The sequence below is a fragment of the Oncorhynchus mykiss genome, chromosome 18, assembly GCF_057628025.1.
Source record: "Oncorhynchus mykiss isolate SJ-2025 chromosome 18, ASM5762802v1, whole genome shotgun sequence".
Lineage (NCBI taxonomy): Eukaryota > Metazoa > Chordata > Actinopteri > Salmoniformes > Salmonidae > Oncorhynchus > Oncorhynchus mykiss.
Genome location: NC_143039.1, coordinates 13,784,371 through 13,805,238, shown reverse-complemented (window position 1 = coordinate 13,805,238; position 20,868 = coordinate 13,784,371). Strand labels below are relative to the sequence as shown.

At 45.8% G+C, this 20,868-nt stretch overlaps 1 protein-coding gene across 2 annotated transcripts; it reads right to left on the bottom strand.

Annotated features, from left to right (window-relative positions):
- Positions 1-154: 154 nt before the first annotated feature.
- tm9sf2 (transmembrane 9 superfamily member 2) lies at positions 155-20,816 on the bottom strand. 2 transcript variants are annotated; one of them, XR_016488268.1, is made up of 17 exons: positions 20,483-20,816; positions 19,662-19,729; positions 18,351-18,444; positions 17,744-17,871; positions 11,157-11,286; positions 10,856-10,980; positions 9,943-10,054; positions 9,640-9,719; positions 9,440-9,548; positions 8,012-8,144; positions 5,670-5,789; positions 5,221-5,278; positions 4,460-4,619; positions 4,180-4,331; positions 2,944-3,055; positions 1,788-2,064; positions 155-1,439 (listed from the first exon to the last, which is right to left on the bottom strand). XR_016488268.1 is itself a non-coding variant. In XM_090207175.1 (17 exons), exons 1-17 carry the CDS (start codon positions 20,630-20,632, stop codon positions 1,372-1,374), a joined length of 1,971 nt encoding a protein of 656 aa, XP_090063301.1. In that variant the 5' UTR covers positions 20,633-20,816; the 3' UTR covers positions 155-1,371. The 2 variants fall into 2 exon arrangements, 1 of the variants encoding a protein (XP_090063301.1); XM_090207175.1 differs by having other exon boundaries at positions 1,788-1,959.
- Positions 20,817-20,868: the final 52 nt, after the last annotated feature.

Sequence of the window (20,868 nt, the reverse complement as noted above, 5' to 3'; positions counted from 1 at the left end):
TTAGTGGGCACCACAGCAGGGCCTCTCCTCAGCTTAGTGGGCACCACAGCAGGGCCTCTCCTCAGCGCCGGTTCAATGTATCGACCTCACTTGACTGTGTTGTTCAATACTTCACACTGACTACACTCTTAAAGACACAGGAAAACAAAAACACTCCAACAGGAACATTGTTTTATTTTAAATGGACCATTTCTTATTTTTCAGATCATAATTACATCATTTCAACCCAGTGAAGGAGAGAAGGAACCCAGATGCTCGGTCAGACTAATGAAACTAGTATCATTTATGAAGAGAGTATATTTACACTGAAAGGATATAAGAATCAAAGCCCCACATAACTGATGGACGATGTCCCAAATGGCACCCTATTCCCTATGTGGTGCACTACTTTAGACCCGAGCCCTTGATCAAGGGTAGTGCACGACATAGAGAATAGGGTGCCATTTGGAACATAGAAGTCGATGATGCCTTTCACAAAATCCCAAACGGTTGGTTTTTGAAAATAAAATGAACTACTGATGAGGCACGTGTCTGAGGCAAAAAATAAAATAAAGAATAGACAAAAAAATAATGTAATTGGAATATAAAGTTAAATAACAGACCAGTTGGTTAATACTCAAGCATTTATAATACAAAATAAAACAAAACCCAGAGAAAATGTGTTCATCCCAAATTGCACCCTATTCCCTACATAGTGCAGACTACTTTTGTAGTGCAGACTAGAGTGCCATTTGGGACTCTCTTCCGACTACACTACCAGCCCAGAACATGGGTTAGAGGAGGAATTCCATCTCACATTATAAAGCTTATTACGACCCCAAATCATTCATCAGCATTAGAAGAAAAAAAATAGTTATTTACAATCATATTGTCCAACACTATTAATAGTTTGAATGACAACGTAAAATCACCTTAGTGCGCCAACGTGGGGACAGAAACTAACTGTAACCGGGGGAGGGGGGGTGTTAATAGTCACGACCTTCTAGATTTCCTGTTTCCATTTGTCAGAGGTGAATAAAGGATGTTTCATTGATGTGCAGTAGGATCTGGACCTCCAACAGGTATTTCCTGCACTCCAGACTACATTATGTATAGATGTGTGTGCACACACACACACACACACACACACACACACACACACGGGAAGACTGTTGTCTTGCTGCTCTGACAAAAATGCGTCTTCCACACAGTAGACAAGGGTGGTGTTCCAAACGGCTCCCTATTTAGACCAGTGGGCCCTGGTCACCGTACGCAGTCAGGGTGTAACGTAACAATAGTGTCCCTCCAGCCCAGGGAGGGTGAGGGGGGCAGGGGGAGGGGGCGTGGCAGAGTAAACAGGACAATCCATTGGTTTAGTTTTTGGTTAACTACTCAGTCCACCTTCACTACGCTGTAGATCTTGGTGACGAACCAGAAGCAGGCGAAGAATCCAATCGTTCCTGATGGAGAGAGAGAGAGACAGGAAATGTAATTGACAGAAAGAGAGAAACTATGAAAATCACACTTTCCCAGGGCCATTTGTCAATCCCACATCCTGCTGTCTAGGAAACTCTCATTGCTACGACAACAGACACCATCTGACTGTGTGTGTGTGAAAACGAGTAGAGCTGCACCTCAACCTAAACCCCAGAAAGGCAGCATAACAGTCAGGGTGGGAGGATGCCCAGTCCTATTTGGTCCAGTCCATTGAACTAGACTAATGAGGATAACCTCTGCCCTCTGACCTAGTCCATCCTCCTCATGGCAAGCTACAGTATGATGCCGCCCCGCCCCCCCCAGCTACCTACCTGTGAATAAGAAGAAGATGAGAGCCATGATCATGGTGTAACCAAAGTAGAGGATGGTGCTAGCCAATCCTGTGATCTGGAGCTTGGAGAAGAAGTAGTGGATGGCATAGACCAGGAAGTAGACGGCCGTGAAACCACTGGTCAGGAAGGAACGCCACTGCCAGTGATAGTCCTGATGGAGAGAGACAGAGAGAACAGTTAGATATCTCTGTGTTTAGAACATCTTTACTAAGACAAGACCACTGGTCAGGAAGGAACACCACTGCCAGTGATAGTCCTGATGGAGAGAGAGAACGTAGCGCTTCCATAATTAAACTTCCTGTTATTCCTTTCATCCTGTCTCCTCTCCTTCTCAACCGTAGTGGAGAAGGAGGTTCCAGGTCCCTTGTTTGGGACCTTCTCTTTTAAAGAGAGAAGCTGTTAGGAATCAAAGAAAGAGGATTTGAGAAACAGTCCCTTTATCCTCGTCATTAAGGGCACTATTGCCATTGGTCACATGACCCAACCAGGAAATACTCAGATCGTCATAACTCAGCACAGAAGTGGAAGTAGCAGAGTAGGATGATGTGTGTGTGTGTGTGGTGTCTTACCTCAGCACAGAGGAGGAAGTAGCAGAGTAGGATGGTGTGTGTGTGTGGTGTCTTACCTCAGCACAGAGGAGGAAGTAGCAGAGTAGGATGGTGTGTGTGTGTGGTGTCTTACCTCAGCACAGAGGAGGAAGTAGCAGAGTAGGATGGTGTGTGTGTGTGGTGTCTTACCTCAGCACAGAGGAGGAAGTAGCAGAGTAGGATGGTGTGTGTGTGTGGTGTCTTACCTCAGCACAGAGGAGGAAGTAGCAGAGTAGGATAGTGTGTGTGTGTGTGGTGTCTTACCTCAGCACAGAGGTGGAAGTAGCAGAGTAGGATGGTGTGTGTGTGTGGTGTCTTACCTCAGCACAGAGGAGGAAGTAGCAGAGTAGGATGGTGTGTGTGTGTGGTGTCTTACCTCAGCACAGAGGTGGAAGTAGCAGAGTAGGATGGTGTGTGTGTGTGGTGTCTTACCTCAGCACAGAGGAGGAAGTAGCAGAGTAGGATAGTGTGTGTGTGTGTGGTGTCTTACCTCAGCACAGAGGTGGAAGTAGCAGAGTAGGATGGTGTGTGTGTGTGTGGTGTCTTACCTCAGCACAGAGGTGGAAGTAGCAGAGTAGGATGGTGGCCTCAGAGCAGGTGATTACCAGGATGATGAACACCAGAAACAGGAAACCAAACATGTAGTACATCTGGTGAGACCTGGTGTGAGACACAACCATACATCATAAAGATAACCCACTGCTCTAGCATCTGGTGAGACACAACCATACATCATAAAGATAACCCACTGCTCTAGCATCTGGCGAGACACAACCATACATCATAAAGATAACCCACTGCTCTAGCATCTGGCGAGACACAACCATACATCATAAAGATAACCCACTGCTCTAGCATCTGGTGAGACACAACCATACATCATAAAGATAACCCACTGCTCTAGCATCTGGTGAGACAACCATACATCATAAAGATAACCCACTGCTCTAGCATCTGGTGAGACAACCATACATCATAAAGATAACCCACTGCTCTAGCATCTGGTGAGACACAACCATACATCATAAAGATAACCCACTGCTCTAGCATCTGGTGAGACACAACCATACATCATAAAGATAACCCACTGCTCTAGCATCTGGTGAGACAACCATACATCCTAAAGATAACCCACTGCTCTAGCATCTGGTGAGACAACCATACATCATAAAGATAACCCACTGCTCTAGCATCTGGTGAGACAACCATACATCATAAAGATAACCCACTGCTCTAGCATCTGGCGAGACACAACCATACATCCTAAAGATAACCCACTGCTCTAGCATCTGGTGAGACACAACCATACATCATAAAGATAACCCACTGCTCGAGCATCTGGTGAGACACAACCATACATCCTAAAGATAACCCACTGCTCTAGCATCTGGTGAGACACAATCATACATCATAAAGATAACCCACTGCTCTAGCATCTGGTGAGACACAACCATACATCCTAAAGATAACCCACTGCTCTAGCATCTGGTGAGACACAACCATACATCCTAAAGATAACCCACTGCTCTAGCATCTGGTGAGACACAACCATACATCCTAAAGATAACCCTTTAAAACATGCTGTCCTCTGCTTCACTCCAACCACTAGTCAACCTACAGAGCCGTAGTCAGTTACTCACTCAACCACGTTCACACTTCTCACAAAACCTCACCCGTTCACCTTTAACCTCACTGACTGGTTCTGCCTTCGCGACAAGCTGCTCGTGTAGCAGTCCCAAAACAGAGCAGCAGCGTCTGCAGGGTAGCTGAACTGAGACACTCACCAGATGCTGTTGAGGATGAAGAAGAGCTGGATGAAGATACAGCCGAACGGGAGGATCCCCCCCATGACGATCCCTGGGAGAGATCTGGTGTAGAACGACTGCTCCGGGATCTGACGAGGGATCTGATTGGTCCGCACAGGGTGCTCAATCCCCTGAAATGCACCAATCACACGACAGAAGGGAGGAGTATGAAAGGCATGATATGCACACAGACGTGTGTGTGTGTGTGACAGAATGTTTACTTGAATATATTCACATATTGACGTGTGTTTGTACTCACGGTCTTCTTGAAGCCGAAGTAGGCCCCTATGAAGGTGAGGGGGACAGAGATGCAGAACCACAGAGCCAAGATGGCCACCAGGGTGCCAAAGGGCATGGCTGCAGACGAGCCCTCACCCCACAGGATCAGATTCATCACAAAGAAATCAGCAAACACAACCCTGAACACAGAGACAGACGTTAACTAACAACCCTGAACACAGAGACAGACGTTAACTAACAACCCTGAACACAGAGACAGACGTCAACTATCAACCCTGAACACAGAGACAGACGTCAACTATCAACCCTGAACACAGAGACAGACGTCAACTATCAACCCTGAACACAGAGACAGACGTTAACTAACAACCCTGAACACAGAGACAGACGTCAACTATCAACCCTGAACACAGAGACAGACGTCAACTATCAACCCTGAACACAGAGACAGACGTCAACTATCAACCCTGAACACAGAGACAGACGTCAACTATCAACCCTGAACACAGAGACAGACGTCAACTATCAACCCTGAACACAGAGACAGACGTCAACTATCAACCCTGAACACAGAGACAGACGTCAACTATCAACCCTGAACACAGAGACAGACGTCAACTATCAACCCTGAACACAGAGACAGACGTCAACTAACAACCCTGAACACAGAGACAGACGTCAACTATCAACCCTAAACACAGAGACAGACGTCAACTATCAACCCTGACCGTAACCACAAACTAAGGTCTATCTCCTCAACCAATGTAAAGTCAGACTCACCCAGGACACAGGAAGCAGGTCAGCAGGACGTTAGTCTTCCATTTCTCCCCACCAAAGGCTGTGACATCACAGAGAGAGAGAGAGAGAGAGCAGACGTGAAGAGAAACAGTCAGCAACTCTTGGGAGACAAACAGACGTTTCTTGGAAATTCAAACTTCTTTCTTTACTTCCAAAGTGTTGAGGCATATAGCCTTTAGCAGGGAGGCAGGATTCAGGCCATAGAGCATGTGTTGCTAGGGAGGGTTGGGTTTGGGGGGGTACCCCTACTGCTACAGGCCTCTACAGAACACTGAACCAGTAATTGACACAGAGACTATCGCCCCCCCCAGCTGACACTGATTGGGCCTAACGAGCTACCCTCCAGCACAGTTGGGTCGTGACTGGTCGACTTTTCAGGGTCAAGTTGGGGTCATGACCTTTTCCCCCCCTCAGCCCAAATGTTCCCTTACACTTGTAGAAACGGGCAGCCACGTAGCCGGCTGGTGTGCCCAGTAGGACCCAGAGCACCACGGCACACGTCATCAGGGCACCGCGGTTCGCCGGGGACAGGAAGCCCAGGCAGGCAAAGACTGGACAAGGGGAGCACAATGTATATGGATCAGAAAATAAAACACACTGTTGATTTTGACTGAACTGTGTTTTATTATTGTTGGTCCTTTTCTGCTACTGAATACATTAAATAACTAAGATGACTGTCAGTGAATACGTTAAATAACTGTCAGTGACTACATTAAATAACTAAGATGACTGTCAGTGAATACATTAAATAACCAAGATGACTGTCAGTGAATACGTTAAATAACTGTCAGTGACTACATTAAATAACCAAGATGACTGTCAGTGACTACATTAAATAACTGTCAGTGACTACATTAAATAACTAAGATGACTGTCAGTGAATACGTTAAATAACTGTCAGTGACTACATTAAATAACCAAGATGACTGTCAGTGACTACATTAAATAACTAAGATGACTGTCAGTGAATACATTAAATAACTAAGATGACTGTCAGTGACTGCATTAAATAACTAAGATGACTGTCAGTGACTGCATTAAATAACTAAGATGACTGTCAGTGACTACATTAAATAACTAAGATGACTGTCAGTGACTACATTAAATAACTAAGATGACTGTCAGTGACTACATTAAATAACTAAGGTGACTACATTAAATAAGTAAGGTGACTGTCAGTGACTACATTAAATAACTAAGATGACTGTCAGTGACTACATTAAATAACTAAGATGACTGTCAGTGACTACAGTAAATAACCAAGATGACTGTCAGTGACTACAGTAAATAACCAAGATGACTGTCAGTGACTACATTAAATAACTAAGATGACTGTCAGTGACTGCATTAAATAACTAAGATGACTGTCAGTGACTACATTAAATAACTAAGATGACTGTCAGTGACTACATTAAATAACTAAGATAACTGTCAGTGATTACATTAAATAACTAAGATGACTGTCAGTGACTGCATTAAATAACTAAGATGACTGTCAGTGACTGCATTAAATAACTAAGATGACTGTCAGTGACTACATTAAATAACTAAGATGACTGTCAGTGACTACATTAAATAACTAAGATGACTGTCAGTGACTACATTAAATAACTAAGATGACTGTCAGTGACTACATTAAATAACTAAGGTGACTACATTAAATAAGTAAGGTGACTGTCAGTGACTACATTAAATAACTAAGATGACTGTCAGTGACTACATTAAATAACTAAGATGACTGTCAGTGACTACAGTAAATAACCAAGATGACTGTCAGTGACTACAGTAAATAACCAAGATGACTGTCAGTGACTACATTAAATAACTAAGATGACTGTCAGTGACTGCATTAAATAACTAAGATGACTGTCAGTGACTACATTAAATAACTAAGATGACTGTCAGTGACTACATTAAATAACTAAGATGACTGTCAGTGACTACATTAAATAACTAAGATAACTGTCAGTGATTACATTAAATAACTAAGATGACTGTCAGTGACTACATTAAATAACTAAGATAACTGTCAGTGACTACATTAAATAACTAAGATGACTGTCAGTGACTACAGTAAATAACCAAGATGACTGTCAGTGACTACATTAAATAACTAAGATGACTGTCAGTGACTGCATTAAATAACTAAGATGACTGTCAGTGACTACATTAAATAACTAAGATGACTGTCAGTGACTACAGTAAATAACCAAGATGCCTGTCAGTGACTACATTAAATAACTAAGATGACTGTCAGTGACTGCATTAAATAACTAAGATGACTGTCAGTGACTACATTAAATAACTAAGATGACTGTCAGTGACTACATTAAATAACTAAGATGACTGTCAGTGACTACATTAAATAACTAAGATGACTGTCAGTGAATACGCTAAATAACTGTCAGTGACTACATTAAATAACCAAGATGACTGTCAGTGACTGCATTAAATAACTAAGATGACCGTCAGTGACTACATTAAATAACTAAGATGACTGTCAGTGACTACATTAAATAACTAAGATGACTGTCAGTGACTACATTAAATAACTAAGATGACTGTCAGTTAATGCATTAAATAAGTGAAACACTAGTCCTAATCTCAGAGTAGAAGTAACTAAGTACTTCCTCTATACTATATGCTACCTTGCTAATTTGTTTTTGGGTAATGACAAATAAATGGTCTGGACAAGTGTAGAAGGTTTGTTTTGCATTCCTACAAGTCAACAACAGGTAGACAGAAACACAGAGCTGTAGATTGTAGAACTCACAGAGAGTGACGAACATCATGATGAAGATCTGAGTTCCTGATCCCAGAAAGACAGAGAGGAGCATGCCTTTCCTGGGAGGCCGGAAGACGTCTCCATGGACCAGCTTCCAGCCAAACTCCTCCTGGGCATCTTCCTGACACGACCAGCAGAGAGGGAGGAGGGGAAGACCTTCACTTAGTTTCACTTTCAACTGGATTTATCCTATATAACATCTTCCTCACCACATCTCTCACTATAAAAAGACCATCACAAAACAGCAAGAATGTTCAGGCCAAATGAGGAGAGGACAGGGAGGGTGTGAGGGGGAAACCCAGCAGGATATAACAGGGGGGAGAAGATGAGGGAGTGGGGTCTCTCCTGTCAATTAGCGGTGATAGACTTCAGAGGGTTGGAACACGAGCAGGCTGGTCGCCGCGGTGACGCTACCTGTCAGTCTGATCGCTAGGGGGAGGGGCTGAAGGGAGTCTGATCGCTAGGGGGAGGGGCTGAGGGGACAGAGCTGCTGAAATAATGACTGATCTCGGAGACAGATAGAGACTACAATACTGGTAGGGGAGGGGGTCGGGGGTGAGAGGTGCTGGTGGGGGGGTAATATAGATACATGTCACCCCTAGTGACCCCCACAAGCCTTCCTAGAGAACATCTGCTGTCAGTTTTCCTGGAGATGGAGATGAGAAATGGTAGATGGAGAGTACACAAGGTCACACACCCCGAGGTCATAACCAAAGCCTCCACCAGCTGGCTGGAGCCAATCAGAGCTTGGAGCCAGTTGTTGGGGTTCTGTGTGTCTGTACCGAACCAGTAGACCAGACCACTACCCTGTCACTCCTCATCAGGGACATGTCTGTGTGTTTGTGTCTGTACCGAACCAGTAGACCAGACCACTACCCTGTCACTCCTCATCAAGGACATGTCTGTGTGTTTGTGTCTGTACCGAACCAGTAGACCAGACCACTACCCTGTCACTCCTCATCAGGGACATGTCTGTGTGTTTGTGTCTGTACCGAACCAGTAGACCAGACCACTACCCTGTCACTCCTCATCAAGGACATGTCTGTGTGTTTGTGTCTGTACCGAACCAGTAGACCAGACCACTACCCTCTCACTCCTCATCAGGGACATGTCTGTGTGTTTGTGTCTGTACCGAACCAGTAGACCAGACCACTACCCTGTCACTCCTCATCAGGGACATGTCTGTGTGTTTGTGTGCACTAGATAACCCTTGCCAGTGTCACACAGACAGAGCTCTCATATGTGACACATCCCACAAACCAACATGGCGGACTGGGACCGTGGGACTTGAAGGGAAACCAACATGGTGGACTGGGACCGTGGGACCTGAAGGGAAACCAACATGGCGGACTGGGACTGTGGGACCTGAAGGGAAACCAATCAGCTGGATTACTGTGGAGGATTTACCAGACTCACCACAGAGTCCATCTGGTTGTATCTGGCAATGTCCTTATGTAGAGTCCTCAGCATGATCATAGCCACCATACCAGACAGGAAGAGAACGATCACCAGAGAGTTCATGATGCTGGGGGACAAGACAATACACACACAGTTACAGACAGAAGGGGTGTGTGTGTGTGTGTGTGTGTGTGTGTGTGTGTGTGTGTGCGTCTCACCTGAACCACTGAATGTTGGTGTGGGGCATGGACTCCAGAATGTAGTCCCAACGTGACGCCCATCTGATGTGCGTGTCCTCCTAGATACAACACCAGCATTTATATTACACCCACTGACCAGAGCACATGACTAACCTCTCCTGAGACCTGACCACTCGCATTAGCTCCCCAAGCGTATGTCTAGGCTTTAGCTCAGTGGGCTAGCCGGCGTTACAGCACGTAGGCAACCAGAGACTGAACCTAGTCAGTCACACAGACAGAGGCATTTCCATTTACAAACGGTCGTGGGGTTTAGAAACATACCACAAACTGGACAGAGTAGGTATAGCCGATCTTCAGCTCTCCACTGAACTTGTTGTTCAGGTACATGGGCCCTCCTGCACAGTCGGGGGCCTCCACTTTGGTGTGTTTATAGCTTTGGAGGAGAGGAGGAAGAGAGGAGAGAAGAGGAGAGGAGGAAGAGAGGAGAGAGGAGGAAGAGAGGAGAGAGGAGGAAGAGAGGAGGAAGAGAGGAGGAAGAGAGGAGGAAGAGAGGAGGAAGAGAGGAGGAAGAGAGGAGGAAGAGAGGAGGAAGAGAGGAGGAGGAGAGGAGGAGGAGAGGAGGAGGGGAGGAAGAGAGGAGGAAGAGAGGAGGAAGAGAGGAGAGAGGAGGAAGAGGGGAGGAAGAGGGGAGGAAGAGGGGAGGAAGAGAGGAGGAAGAGAGGAGGAAGAGAGGAGGAAGAGAGGAGGAAGAGAGGAGGAAGAGAGGAGGAAGAGAGGAGGAAGAGAGGAGAGAGGAGGAAGAGGGGAGGAAGAGGGGAGGAAGAAAGGAGAGGAAGAGAGGAGGAAGAGAGGAGAGAGGAGGAAGAGATGAGAGGAAGAGAGGAGGAAGAGAGGAGAGGAAGAGGGGAGGAAGAGAGGAGAGGAAGAGGGGAGGAAGAGAGGAGAGGAAGAGAGGAGAGGAAGAGAGGAGAGGAAGAGGAAAAGAGAGGAGGTGGGAAGGAGGAGAGAATAAGTCACAATAAATAAATAATTGATGTGAATTAAAGAGAGACATCATTACTTTGAGTAGAAACACACATTATCTAAGAATGAACATTTCATGGAGACCAGAGAAATAAATAATGAATTGTTAAGAACTAGAAAACCCTAAGGGGTGAATTCTAACTTCACATCAATGAATAACTAAGTGACCGTGAGGATTGTCCCTTAAGTGAGCGACCGTTTGACCTCCTACCTCTTGGGCTCCATCTTGGCAGCGACCAGTCTAGCCCCAGCAGCCTCGTTCTCCACCACATGATAGTGAATGGTGATGTCAACATGGTTGAAGACGTAGAATGTGTCTTTGTCCTTAAAGTCAGACTGGAACGAGGAAACACTTAAGTTATGCACTTTATAAACGTGTTATAAGCAAATATAAGCCTTTATAATGTCTTATAATGTGTTATGTCTATCTAGCAAAAACGTTTTAACTGACTTAAAAAAAATGGCCCGACTCAGAGGCCTAACCTCCACACACAGGATATGAATGGACTCACGTTGACAACACAAGCGTCTTTGGGTCGTCCCGCCTCAGTGACGTAGCAGCCAATGGGAAACCCTGGGTTACAGAACTTCTGTCCGTCCTCCACGTCATAACACCAGGTCACCGGCATGTTGTCCACTATCCTACAGGAGACAGACACAGGGATACAGCATGTTGTCCACTATCCTACAGGAGACAGACACAGGGATACAGCATGTTGTCCACTATCCTACAGGAGACAGACAGGGATACAGCATGTTGTCCACTATCCTACAGGAGACAGACAGGGATACAGCATGTTGTCCACTATCCTACAGGAGACAGACAGGGATACAGCATGTTGTCCACTATCCTACAGGAGACAGACAGGGATACAGCATGTTGTCCACTATCCTACAGGAGACAGACACAGGGATACAGCATGTTGTCCACTATCCTACAGGAGACAGACACAGGGATACAGCATGTTGTCCACTATCCTACAGGAGACAGACACAGGGATACAGCATGTTGTCCACTATCCTACAGGAGACAGACAGGGATACAGCATGTTGTCCACTATCCTACAGGAGACAGACACAGGGATACAGCATGTTGTCCACTATCCTACAGGAGACAGACACAGAGATACAGCATGTTGTCCACTATCCTACAGGAGACAGACACAGGGATACAGCATGTTGTCCACTATCCTACAGGAGACAGACAGGGATACAGCATGTTGTCCACTATCCTACAGGAGACAGACAGGGATACAGCATGTTGTCCACTATCCTACAGGAGACAGACAGGGATACAGCATGTTGTCCACTATCCTACAGGAGACAGACAGGGATACAGCATGTTGTCCACTATCCTACAGGAGACAGACAGGGATACAGCATGTTGTCCACTATACAGGAGAGGTACAGGGGAGATACAGGAGAGGTAGACACAGAGATACAGCATGTTGTCCACTATACAGGAGAGGTAGACACAGAGATACAGCATGTTGTCCACTATACAGGAGAGGTAGAGGGGAGATACAGGAGAGGTAGACACAGAGATACAGCATGTTGTCCACTATACAGGAGAGGTACAGGGGAGATACAGGAGAGGTAGACACAGAGATACAGCATGTTGTCCACTATACAGGAGAGGTACAGGGGAGATACAGGAGAGGTAGACACAGAGATACAGCATGTTGTCCACTATACAGGAGAGGTACAGGGGAGATACAGGAGAGGTAGACACAGGGATACAGCATGTTGTCCACTATACAGGAGAGGTAGACACAGAGATACAGCATGTTGTCCACTATACAGGAGAGGTACAGGGGAGATACAGGAGAGGTAGACACAGAGATACAGCATGTTGTCCACTATACAGGAGAGGTACAGGGGAGATACAGGAGAGGTAGACACAGGGATACAGCATGTTGTCCACTATACAGGAGAGGTAGACACAGAGATACAGCATGTTGTCCACTATGCAGGAGAGGTACAGGGGAGATACAGGAGAGGTAGACACAGAGATACAGCATGTTGTCCACTATACAGGAGAGGTAGACACAGAGATACAGCATGTTGTCCACTATACAGGAGAGGTAGACACAGGGATACAGCATGTTGTCCACTATACAGGAGAGGTAGACACAGGGATACAGCATGTTGTCCACTATACAGGAGAGGTACAGGGGAGATACAGGAGAGGTAGACACAGAGATACAGCATGTTGTCCACTATACAGGAGAGGTAGACACAGGGATACAGCATGTTGTCCACTATACAGGAGAGGTAGACACAGGGATACAGCATGTTGTCCACTATACAGGAGAGATACAGGAGAGGTACAGGAGAGGTAGACACAGGGATACAGCATGTTGTCCACTATACAGGAGAGGTAGAGGGGAGATACAGGAGAGGTAGACACAGGGTTAAGGACAGTGTGCGGTTGAGACTGTGGTCCAATCCCAAACCGACCCCTAAACACTTGTGGAGATCTGATTGGATTTGAGAGGTGTAAGCTATATGGTAATAACTCCACCCTGTCCTCTGATAGGCTAGGAGGAAGTTTCACCATATCTCGGATACCAGCGCTTGGCAACAAGAGTGGTTTTTGGGGCATCAAAGTTAGTATTTATTTTGTTGTATTTTAGATTTGGGTCAAAAAAGACCAGCTAAATGTATTATTATATAAATATTTAATCGTATCAATGTGACCATGGTATAAAAATGTTATTTTAAAATGCAATCTCTTTTTGGGGCTTAGTTATGGTCAATTTGCAGTGCACAAATGATTATCATGATGATGTTCTGACCCACCCTCCCATCCGCTCCGACAACAATCAGTCCGAGGTTTAATCTAGTCGCCTACCCCTGGTCAATGTCAATCACATCCTCTCAGATCTTCACAACTGCCTAATGTTCAGGGATCTATTTGGGATTGGGTCAGTGGTGTCTATGGGGTCAAGAGGACAATACAAGCCAAGCTCGACACCTATTGGCCACATGAGTCAGTGCAGGTGTCTGAAGTCTGGGTTGAATCCCAGCTTGTGAACTCTAGACTTCCTGTATGGGAAATGTGTGTTTACATCTCAATTCAGAGGAAAATGAGGTATGTGTCTGTTGCACAAAACAGAGAATGGATCTCTAACCAGCGGTGCTGGTAGTGAGCAGTATGACTATCTAACCAGCGGTGCTGATAGTTAGCAGTATGACTATCTAACCAGCGGTGCTGATAGTTAGCAGTATGACTATCTAACCAGCGGTGCTGGTAGTGAGCAGTATGACTATCTAACCAGCGGTGCTGGTAGTGAGCAGTATGACTATCTAACCAGCGGTGCTGGTAGTGAGCAGTATGACTATCTAACCAGCGGTGCTGGTAGTGAGCAGTATGACTATCTAACCAGCGGTGCTGGTAGTGAGCAGTATGACTATCTAACCAGCGGTGCTGGTAGTGAGCAGTATGACTATCTAACCAGCGGTGCTGGTAGTGAGCAGTATGACTATCTAACCAGCGGTGCTGGTAGTGAGCAGTATGACTATCTAACCAGCGGTGCTGGTAGTGAGCAGTATGACTATCTAACCAGCGGTGCTGGTAGTGAGCAGTATGACTATCTAACCAGCGGTGCTGGTAGTGAGCAGTATGACTATCTAACCAGCGGTGCTGGTAGTGAGCAGTATGACTATCTAACCAGCGGTGCTGGTAGTGAGCAGTATGACTATCTAACCAGCGGTGCTGGTAGTGAGCAGTATGACTATCTAACCAGCGGTGCTGGTAGTGAGCAGTATGACTATCTAACCAGCGGTGCTGGTAGTGAGCAGTATGACTATCTAACCAGCGGTGCTGGTAGTGAGCAGTATGACTATCTAACCAGCGGTGCTGGTAGTGAGCAGTATGACTATCTAACCAGCGGTGCTGGTAGTGAGCAGTATGACTATCTAACCAGCGGTGCTGGTAGTGAGCAGTATGACTATCTAACCAGCGGTGCTGGTAGTGAGCAGTATGACTATCTAACCAGCGGTGCTGGTAGTTAGCAGTATGACTATCTAACCAGCGGTGCTGGTAGTTAGCAGTATGACTATCTAACCAGCGGTGCTGGTAGTTAGCAGTATGACTATCTAACCAGCGGTGCTGGTAGTTAAGCAGTATGACTATCTAACCAGCGGTGCTGGTAGTAAGCAGTATGACTATCTAACCAGCGGTGCTGGTAGTTAGCAGTATGACTATCTAACCAGCGGTGCTGGTAGTTAGCAGTATGACTATCTAACCAGCGGTGCTGGTAGTGAGCAGTATGACTATCTAACCAGCGGTGCTGGTAGTGAGCAGTATGACTATCTAACCAGCGGTGCTGGTAGTGAGCAGTATGACTATCTAACCAGCGGTGCTGGTAGTGAGCAGTATGACTATCTAACCAGCGGTGCTGGTAGTGAGCAGTATGACTATCTAACCAGCGGTGCTGGTAGTGAGCAGTATGACTATCTAACCAGCGGTGCTGGTAGTGAGCAGTATGACTATCTAACCAGCGGTGCTGGTAGTGAGCAGTATGACTATCTAACCAGCGGTGCTGGTAGTGAGCAGTATGACTATCTAACCAGCGGTGCTGGTAGTGAGCAGTATGACTATCTAACCAGCGGTGCTGGTAGTGAGCAGTATGACTATCTAACCAGCGGTGCTGGTAGTGAGCAGTATGACTATCTAACCAGCGGTGCTGGTAGTGAGCAGTATGACTATCTAACCAGCGGTGCTGGTAGTGAGCAGTATGACTATCTAACCAGCGGTGCTGGTAGTGAGCAGTATGACTATCTAACCAGCGGTGCTGGTAGTGAGCAGTATGACTATCTAACCAGCGGTGCTGGTAGTGAGCAGTATGACTATCTAACCAGCGGTGCTGGTAGTAAGCAGTATGACTATCTAACCAGCGGTGCTGGTAGTTAGCAGTATGACTATCTAACCAGCGGTGCTGGTAGTGAGCAGTATGACTATCTAACCAGCGGTGCTGGTAGTGAGCAGTATGACTATCTAACCAGCGGTGCTGGTAGTTAGCAGTATGACTATCTAACCAGCGGTGCTGGTAGTTAGCAGTATGACTATCTAACCAGCGGTGCTGGTAGTTAGCAGTATGACTATCTAACCAGCGGTGCTGGTAGTTAAGCAGTATGACTATCTAACCAGCGGTGCTGGTAGTTAGCAGTATGACTATCTAACCAGCGGTGCTGGTAGTTAGCAGTATGACTATCTAACCAGCGGTGCTGGTAGTTAGCAGTATGACTATCTAACCAGCGGTGCTGGTAGTTAGCAGTATGACTATCTAACCAGCGGTGCTGGTAGTTAGCAGTATGACTATCTAACCAGCGGTGCTGGTAGTTAAGCAGTATGACTATCTAACCAGCGGTGCTGGTAGTTAGCAGTATGACTATCTAACCAGCGGTGCTGGTAGTTAGCAGTATGACTAACCAGCGGTGCTGGTAGTTAGCAGTATGACTATCTAACCAGCGGTGCTGGTAGTTAGCAGTATGACTATCTAACCAGCGGTGCTGGTAGTTAGCAGTATGACTATCTAACCAGCGGTGCTGGTAGTGAGCAGTATGACTATCTAACCAGCGGTGCTGGTAGTGAGCAGTATGACTATCTAACCAGCGGTGCTGGTAGTGCGCAGTATGACTATCTAACCAGCGGTGCTGGTAGTTAGCAGTATGAATATCTTACCAGCGGTGCTAGTAGTTAGCAGTATGAATATCTTACCAGCGGTGCTGGTAGTTAGCAGTATGAATATCTTACCAGTGGTGCTGGTAGTTGAGCAGTATGAATATCTTACCAGTGGTGCTGGTAGTTGAGCAGTATGAACATCTTACCAGTGGTGCTGGTAGTTGAGCAGTATGAATATCTTACCAGCGGTGCTGGTAGTTAGCAGTATGAATATCTAACCAGTATGACTATCTAACCAGTTGTGCTGGTAGTTAGCAGTATGAATATCTTACCAGCAGTGCTGGTAGTTAGCAGTATGAATATCTTACCAGCGGTGCTGGTAGTTAGCAGTATGAATATCTAACCAGTGGTGCTGGTAGTTGAGCAGTATGAATATCTAACCAGTGGTGCTGGTAGTGAGCAGTATGAATATCTAACCAGTGGTGCTGGTAGTTAGCAGTATGACTATCTTACCAGTGGTGCTGGTAGTTAGCAGTATGAATATCTTACCAGTGGTGCTGGTAGTTAGCAGTATGAATATCTTACCAGTGGTGCTGGTAGTTAGCAGTATGACTATCTAACCAGTGGTGCTGGTAGTTGAGCAGTATGAATATCTAACCAGTGGTGCTGGTAGTAAGCAGTATGACTATCTAACCAGCGGTGCTGGTAGTTAGCAGTATGACTATCTAACCAGCGGTGCTGGTAGTTAGCAGTATGACTATCTAACCAGCGGTGCTGGTAGTTAGCAGTATGACTATCTAACCAGCGGTGCTGGTAGTTAGCAGTATGACTATCTAACCAGCGGTGCTGGTAGTTAGCAGTATGAATATCTAACCAGTATGACTATCTAACCAGTTGTGCTGGTAGTTAGCAGTATGAATATCTTACCAGCAGTGCTGGTAGTTAGCAGTATGAATATCTTACCAGTGGTGCTGGTAGTTAGCAGTATGAATATCTAACCAGTGGTGCTGGTAGTTGAGCAGTATGAATATCTAACCAGTGGTGCTGGTAGTGAGCAGTATGAATATCTAACCAGTGGTGCTGGTAGTTAGCAGTATGACTATCTTACCAGTGGTGCTGGTAGTTAGCAGTATGACTATCTTACCAGTGGTGCTGGTAGTTAGCAGTATGAATATCTTACCAGTGGTGCTGGTAGTTAGCAGTATGAATATCTTACCAGTGGTGCTGGTAGTTAGCAGTATGAATATCTTACCAGTGGTGCTGGTAGTTAGCAGTATGACTATCTAACCAGTGGTGCTGGTAGTTGAGCAGTATGAATATCTAACCAGTGGTGCTGGTAGTGAGCAGTATGAATATCTAACCAGTGGTGCTGGTAGTTAGCAGTATGAATATCTTACCAGTGGTGCTGGTAGTTAGCAGTATGAATATCTTACCAGTGGTGCTGGTAGTTGAGCAGTATGAATATCTTACCAGTGGTGCTGGTAGTTGAGCAACATGCCTTTCTTCAGAAAGTCCAGGTGGGCTTTGTCCTCTGGCTTGTTGGTGTTGTAGGACTTAGTACACACCGGCTTACAATCCACCTTCTTCTTGAACTCAAACTTCAACACACAGACATACAATGATTTACTCAACTTCCTGCTGAGAGTTAGACCAGTAGAATACACAGGGTGACATCTCTAATTTTGCTGTGAATCAGCAGTTTCTCTCTTGTTATGTCAGTCAGTGATGGTCAGCCAACTAGCCCATGTTAACTAACATATTTCAGATAGCTTACTGGATAACAAATGTAGCAATCTAAACTTGTTATCCTGGGTTGGTAGATGTGGTATAGACACGTGAGCAACTGCGGCCCCCTCATGATAAGTTCAGGTTTTTTGTGGCCCCCACCCCCATCAGAGTTGCCCATCCCTGATTTAGTATGTAGGTACAGGTAGTACACACCAGAGTGAAGGGGGAGTCGGTCATTCGGAGTGAGGTATGAAGGTGCAGAACATTGTAATGAGATTAGAAATGTAATACCAACAGGATATTAAAGTGTGTGTGTGTGTGTGTGTGTGTGTACGTGTACATCACCCACCTTGTAGGGAGAGGGCTCAATTCTCTCGCCAAACAAAACCTGACCCAAATTCTCAGACGGGCGCTTCTCGGAGTCGATAGCGCAGAAATCAAATCTGAAGAATACGAGGAGAGAAAAAGAGAGTTGACAAACGTTCTGTTTCAGCAACACCAAGCCAGCCCATAACAAGATGAACATGCCCTGAGAGTTCCCCACAACACCAAGCCAGCCCATAACAAGATGAACATGCCCTGAGTTCCCCACAACACCAAGCCAGCCCATAACAAGATGAACATGCCCTGAGTTCCCCACAACACCAAGCCAGCCCATAACAAGATGAACATGCCCTGAGAGTCCCCACAACACCAAGCCAGCCCATAACCAGATGAACATGCCCTGAGTTCCCCACAACACCAAGCCAGCCCATAACAAGATGAACATGCCCTGAGAGTTCCCACAACACCAAGCCAGCCCATAACAAGATGAACATGCCCTGAGAGTTCCCCACAACACCAAGCCAGCCCATAACAAGGTGAACATGCCCTGAGAGAGTCCCCACAACACCAAGCCAGCCCATAACAAGATGAACATGCCCTGAGAGTTCCCCACAACACCAAGACAGCCCATAACAAGGTTAACATGCCCTGAGAGAGTCCCCACAACACCAAGCCAACCCATAACAAGATGAACATGCCCTGAGAGTTCCCACAACACCAAGCCAGCCCATAACCAGATTAACATGCCCTGAGAGTTCCCCACAACACCAAGCCAGCCCATAACAAGATGAACATGCCATGAGTTCCCCACAACACCAAGCCGGCCCATAACAAGATGAACATGCCCTGAGTTCCCCACAACAACAAGCCAGCCCATAACCAGATAAACATGCCCTGAGAGTTCCCCACAACACCAAGCCAGCCCATAACAAGATGAACAGAGCGGGAGAAAGAGACAGGTGAGAAAGAGTAGGAGAAAATGGTGAGTGACAGAGAGGAGAAAGAGTCAGAGAGGATGGTGACAGAGAGATGCTCGAGTTTATCAGACAGTATTAGTGTGCCTAGTCCTACCCTGGCTGACTTCACCATGTTCCTAACAAATGTCACCCTATTCCTTACACAGTGCACTACTTTTGGCCACGGCCCATAGGTCTCTGGTCAAAAGTAGTGCACTGTATAGGGAGTCATTTGGAACGCATCCTATATCTTCCCCGTACACTAAGTCTGCATCTACACAATAAGAACACTGTCCAAAAGCGCCGAACCCACAGCCTTCTGCAGCAAGACTGAGAATTGTAGAAGAACAATAAGAAGTTGTTGTTCCTGATGTACTTACGCAGTGTATTCATAGGGTAAGACAGACTCCACAGAATCCAGTCTGTTCACAAATATCTCGATGGTCGACTGAAAAACAATCAAACGCACAGTTATTTTCTCAAAATGGTAGATGACAAATATCGGCAACAACATCTAGAATACAGCACACATTACAGCTGTTTTTTTTCTCTCTCAAAGGCACAATTAGGCTAACGACTAGAGATCTGAAATGGGAGGGAGAAGGGCTACATAACTTTACAGGATTTCTTTATGTCCTGTTCCGCAGTGGAATTGATTCTTATCAGTTCTTATTCAGGCCCTTCCTCTAAGAACAACTGTCATGCAGTTGACAGCTCTCTTTTAAATTAGGATAATACGGAATTTGGGACATAATTAAACATTTGAATGACAAGTAACTTCTGATCAAAAGTATGGAAAAAACTAATTAGCTGTCTACAACACAAGTTAAGCAGTTGTCTCACAAGTAGTAGCCCAACTAGCTCGTAGGGGGTGCTAATTAGCTAGCTAGCTTTCTAGCGACCAATATGCAACACAGATAGCTTACTGTGACTGGTTGGCCAACAACACTGGTTCTAACTAGCTTTAGATTCTACTAACGTTACCTAGTGATTCATCATTATGACAGCTATCCAGCTTCAAATGGTAACCAAGACAGCAAGCTGTTCTGATCCCTTCCAAGGAGTTTCAGAATGCTAACATTAGCAGCTAGCAGGCAAGTTAACTGGTAGCTTAGCTTTACTTTCCAGCTGATAATTAGAAGGAAGATAGCATGAAACCGTCGGCGCATTTTTTACTTTTTTTTTTTTTAGATCTAACTACCTTACAGTCCGGTACTTCATTCTCTTTCCCAGTTTGTCCTGGTTCACAAAAACTAACAGGGGCCAGACCCGGTAGATAGAAACTTGTAGCGCTGTGTAGCAGAAGGAAGATCACCAAAACAGAGCCTCTCGCTCTGTGCAGGGAGCACATTTTCCTCTTCTCTCGACGAACCTAGTTAGCTAAACGTTTCTTGGCGTAACGTTAATATCTGTCTACACAGGGGGTGACAGGCTAGCTGGCATTTGAATTCACCAGATAGGACAGTTGACATAAGGTAGCTAACGTTAACTAGCTGGGATATGTCTGCCTCCGTAGCTACATAACCCAGAGACTTTTCCTGCAGCGGGCAGACACGTCATCTGCGTCTACACGGACGTGTTCTTCCG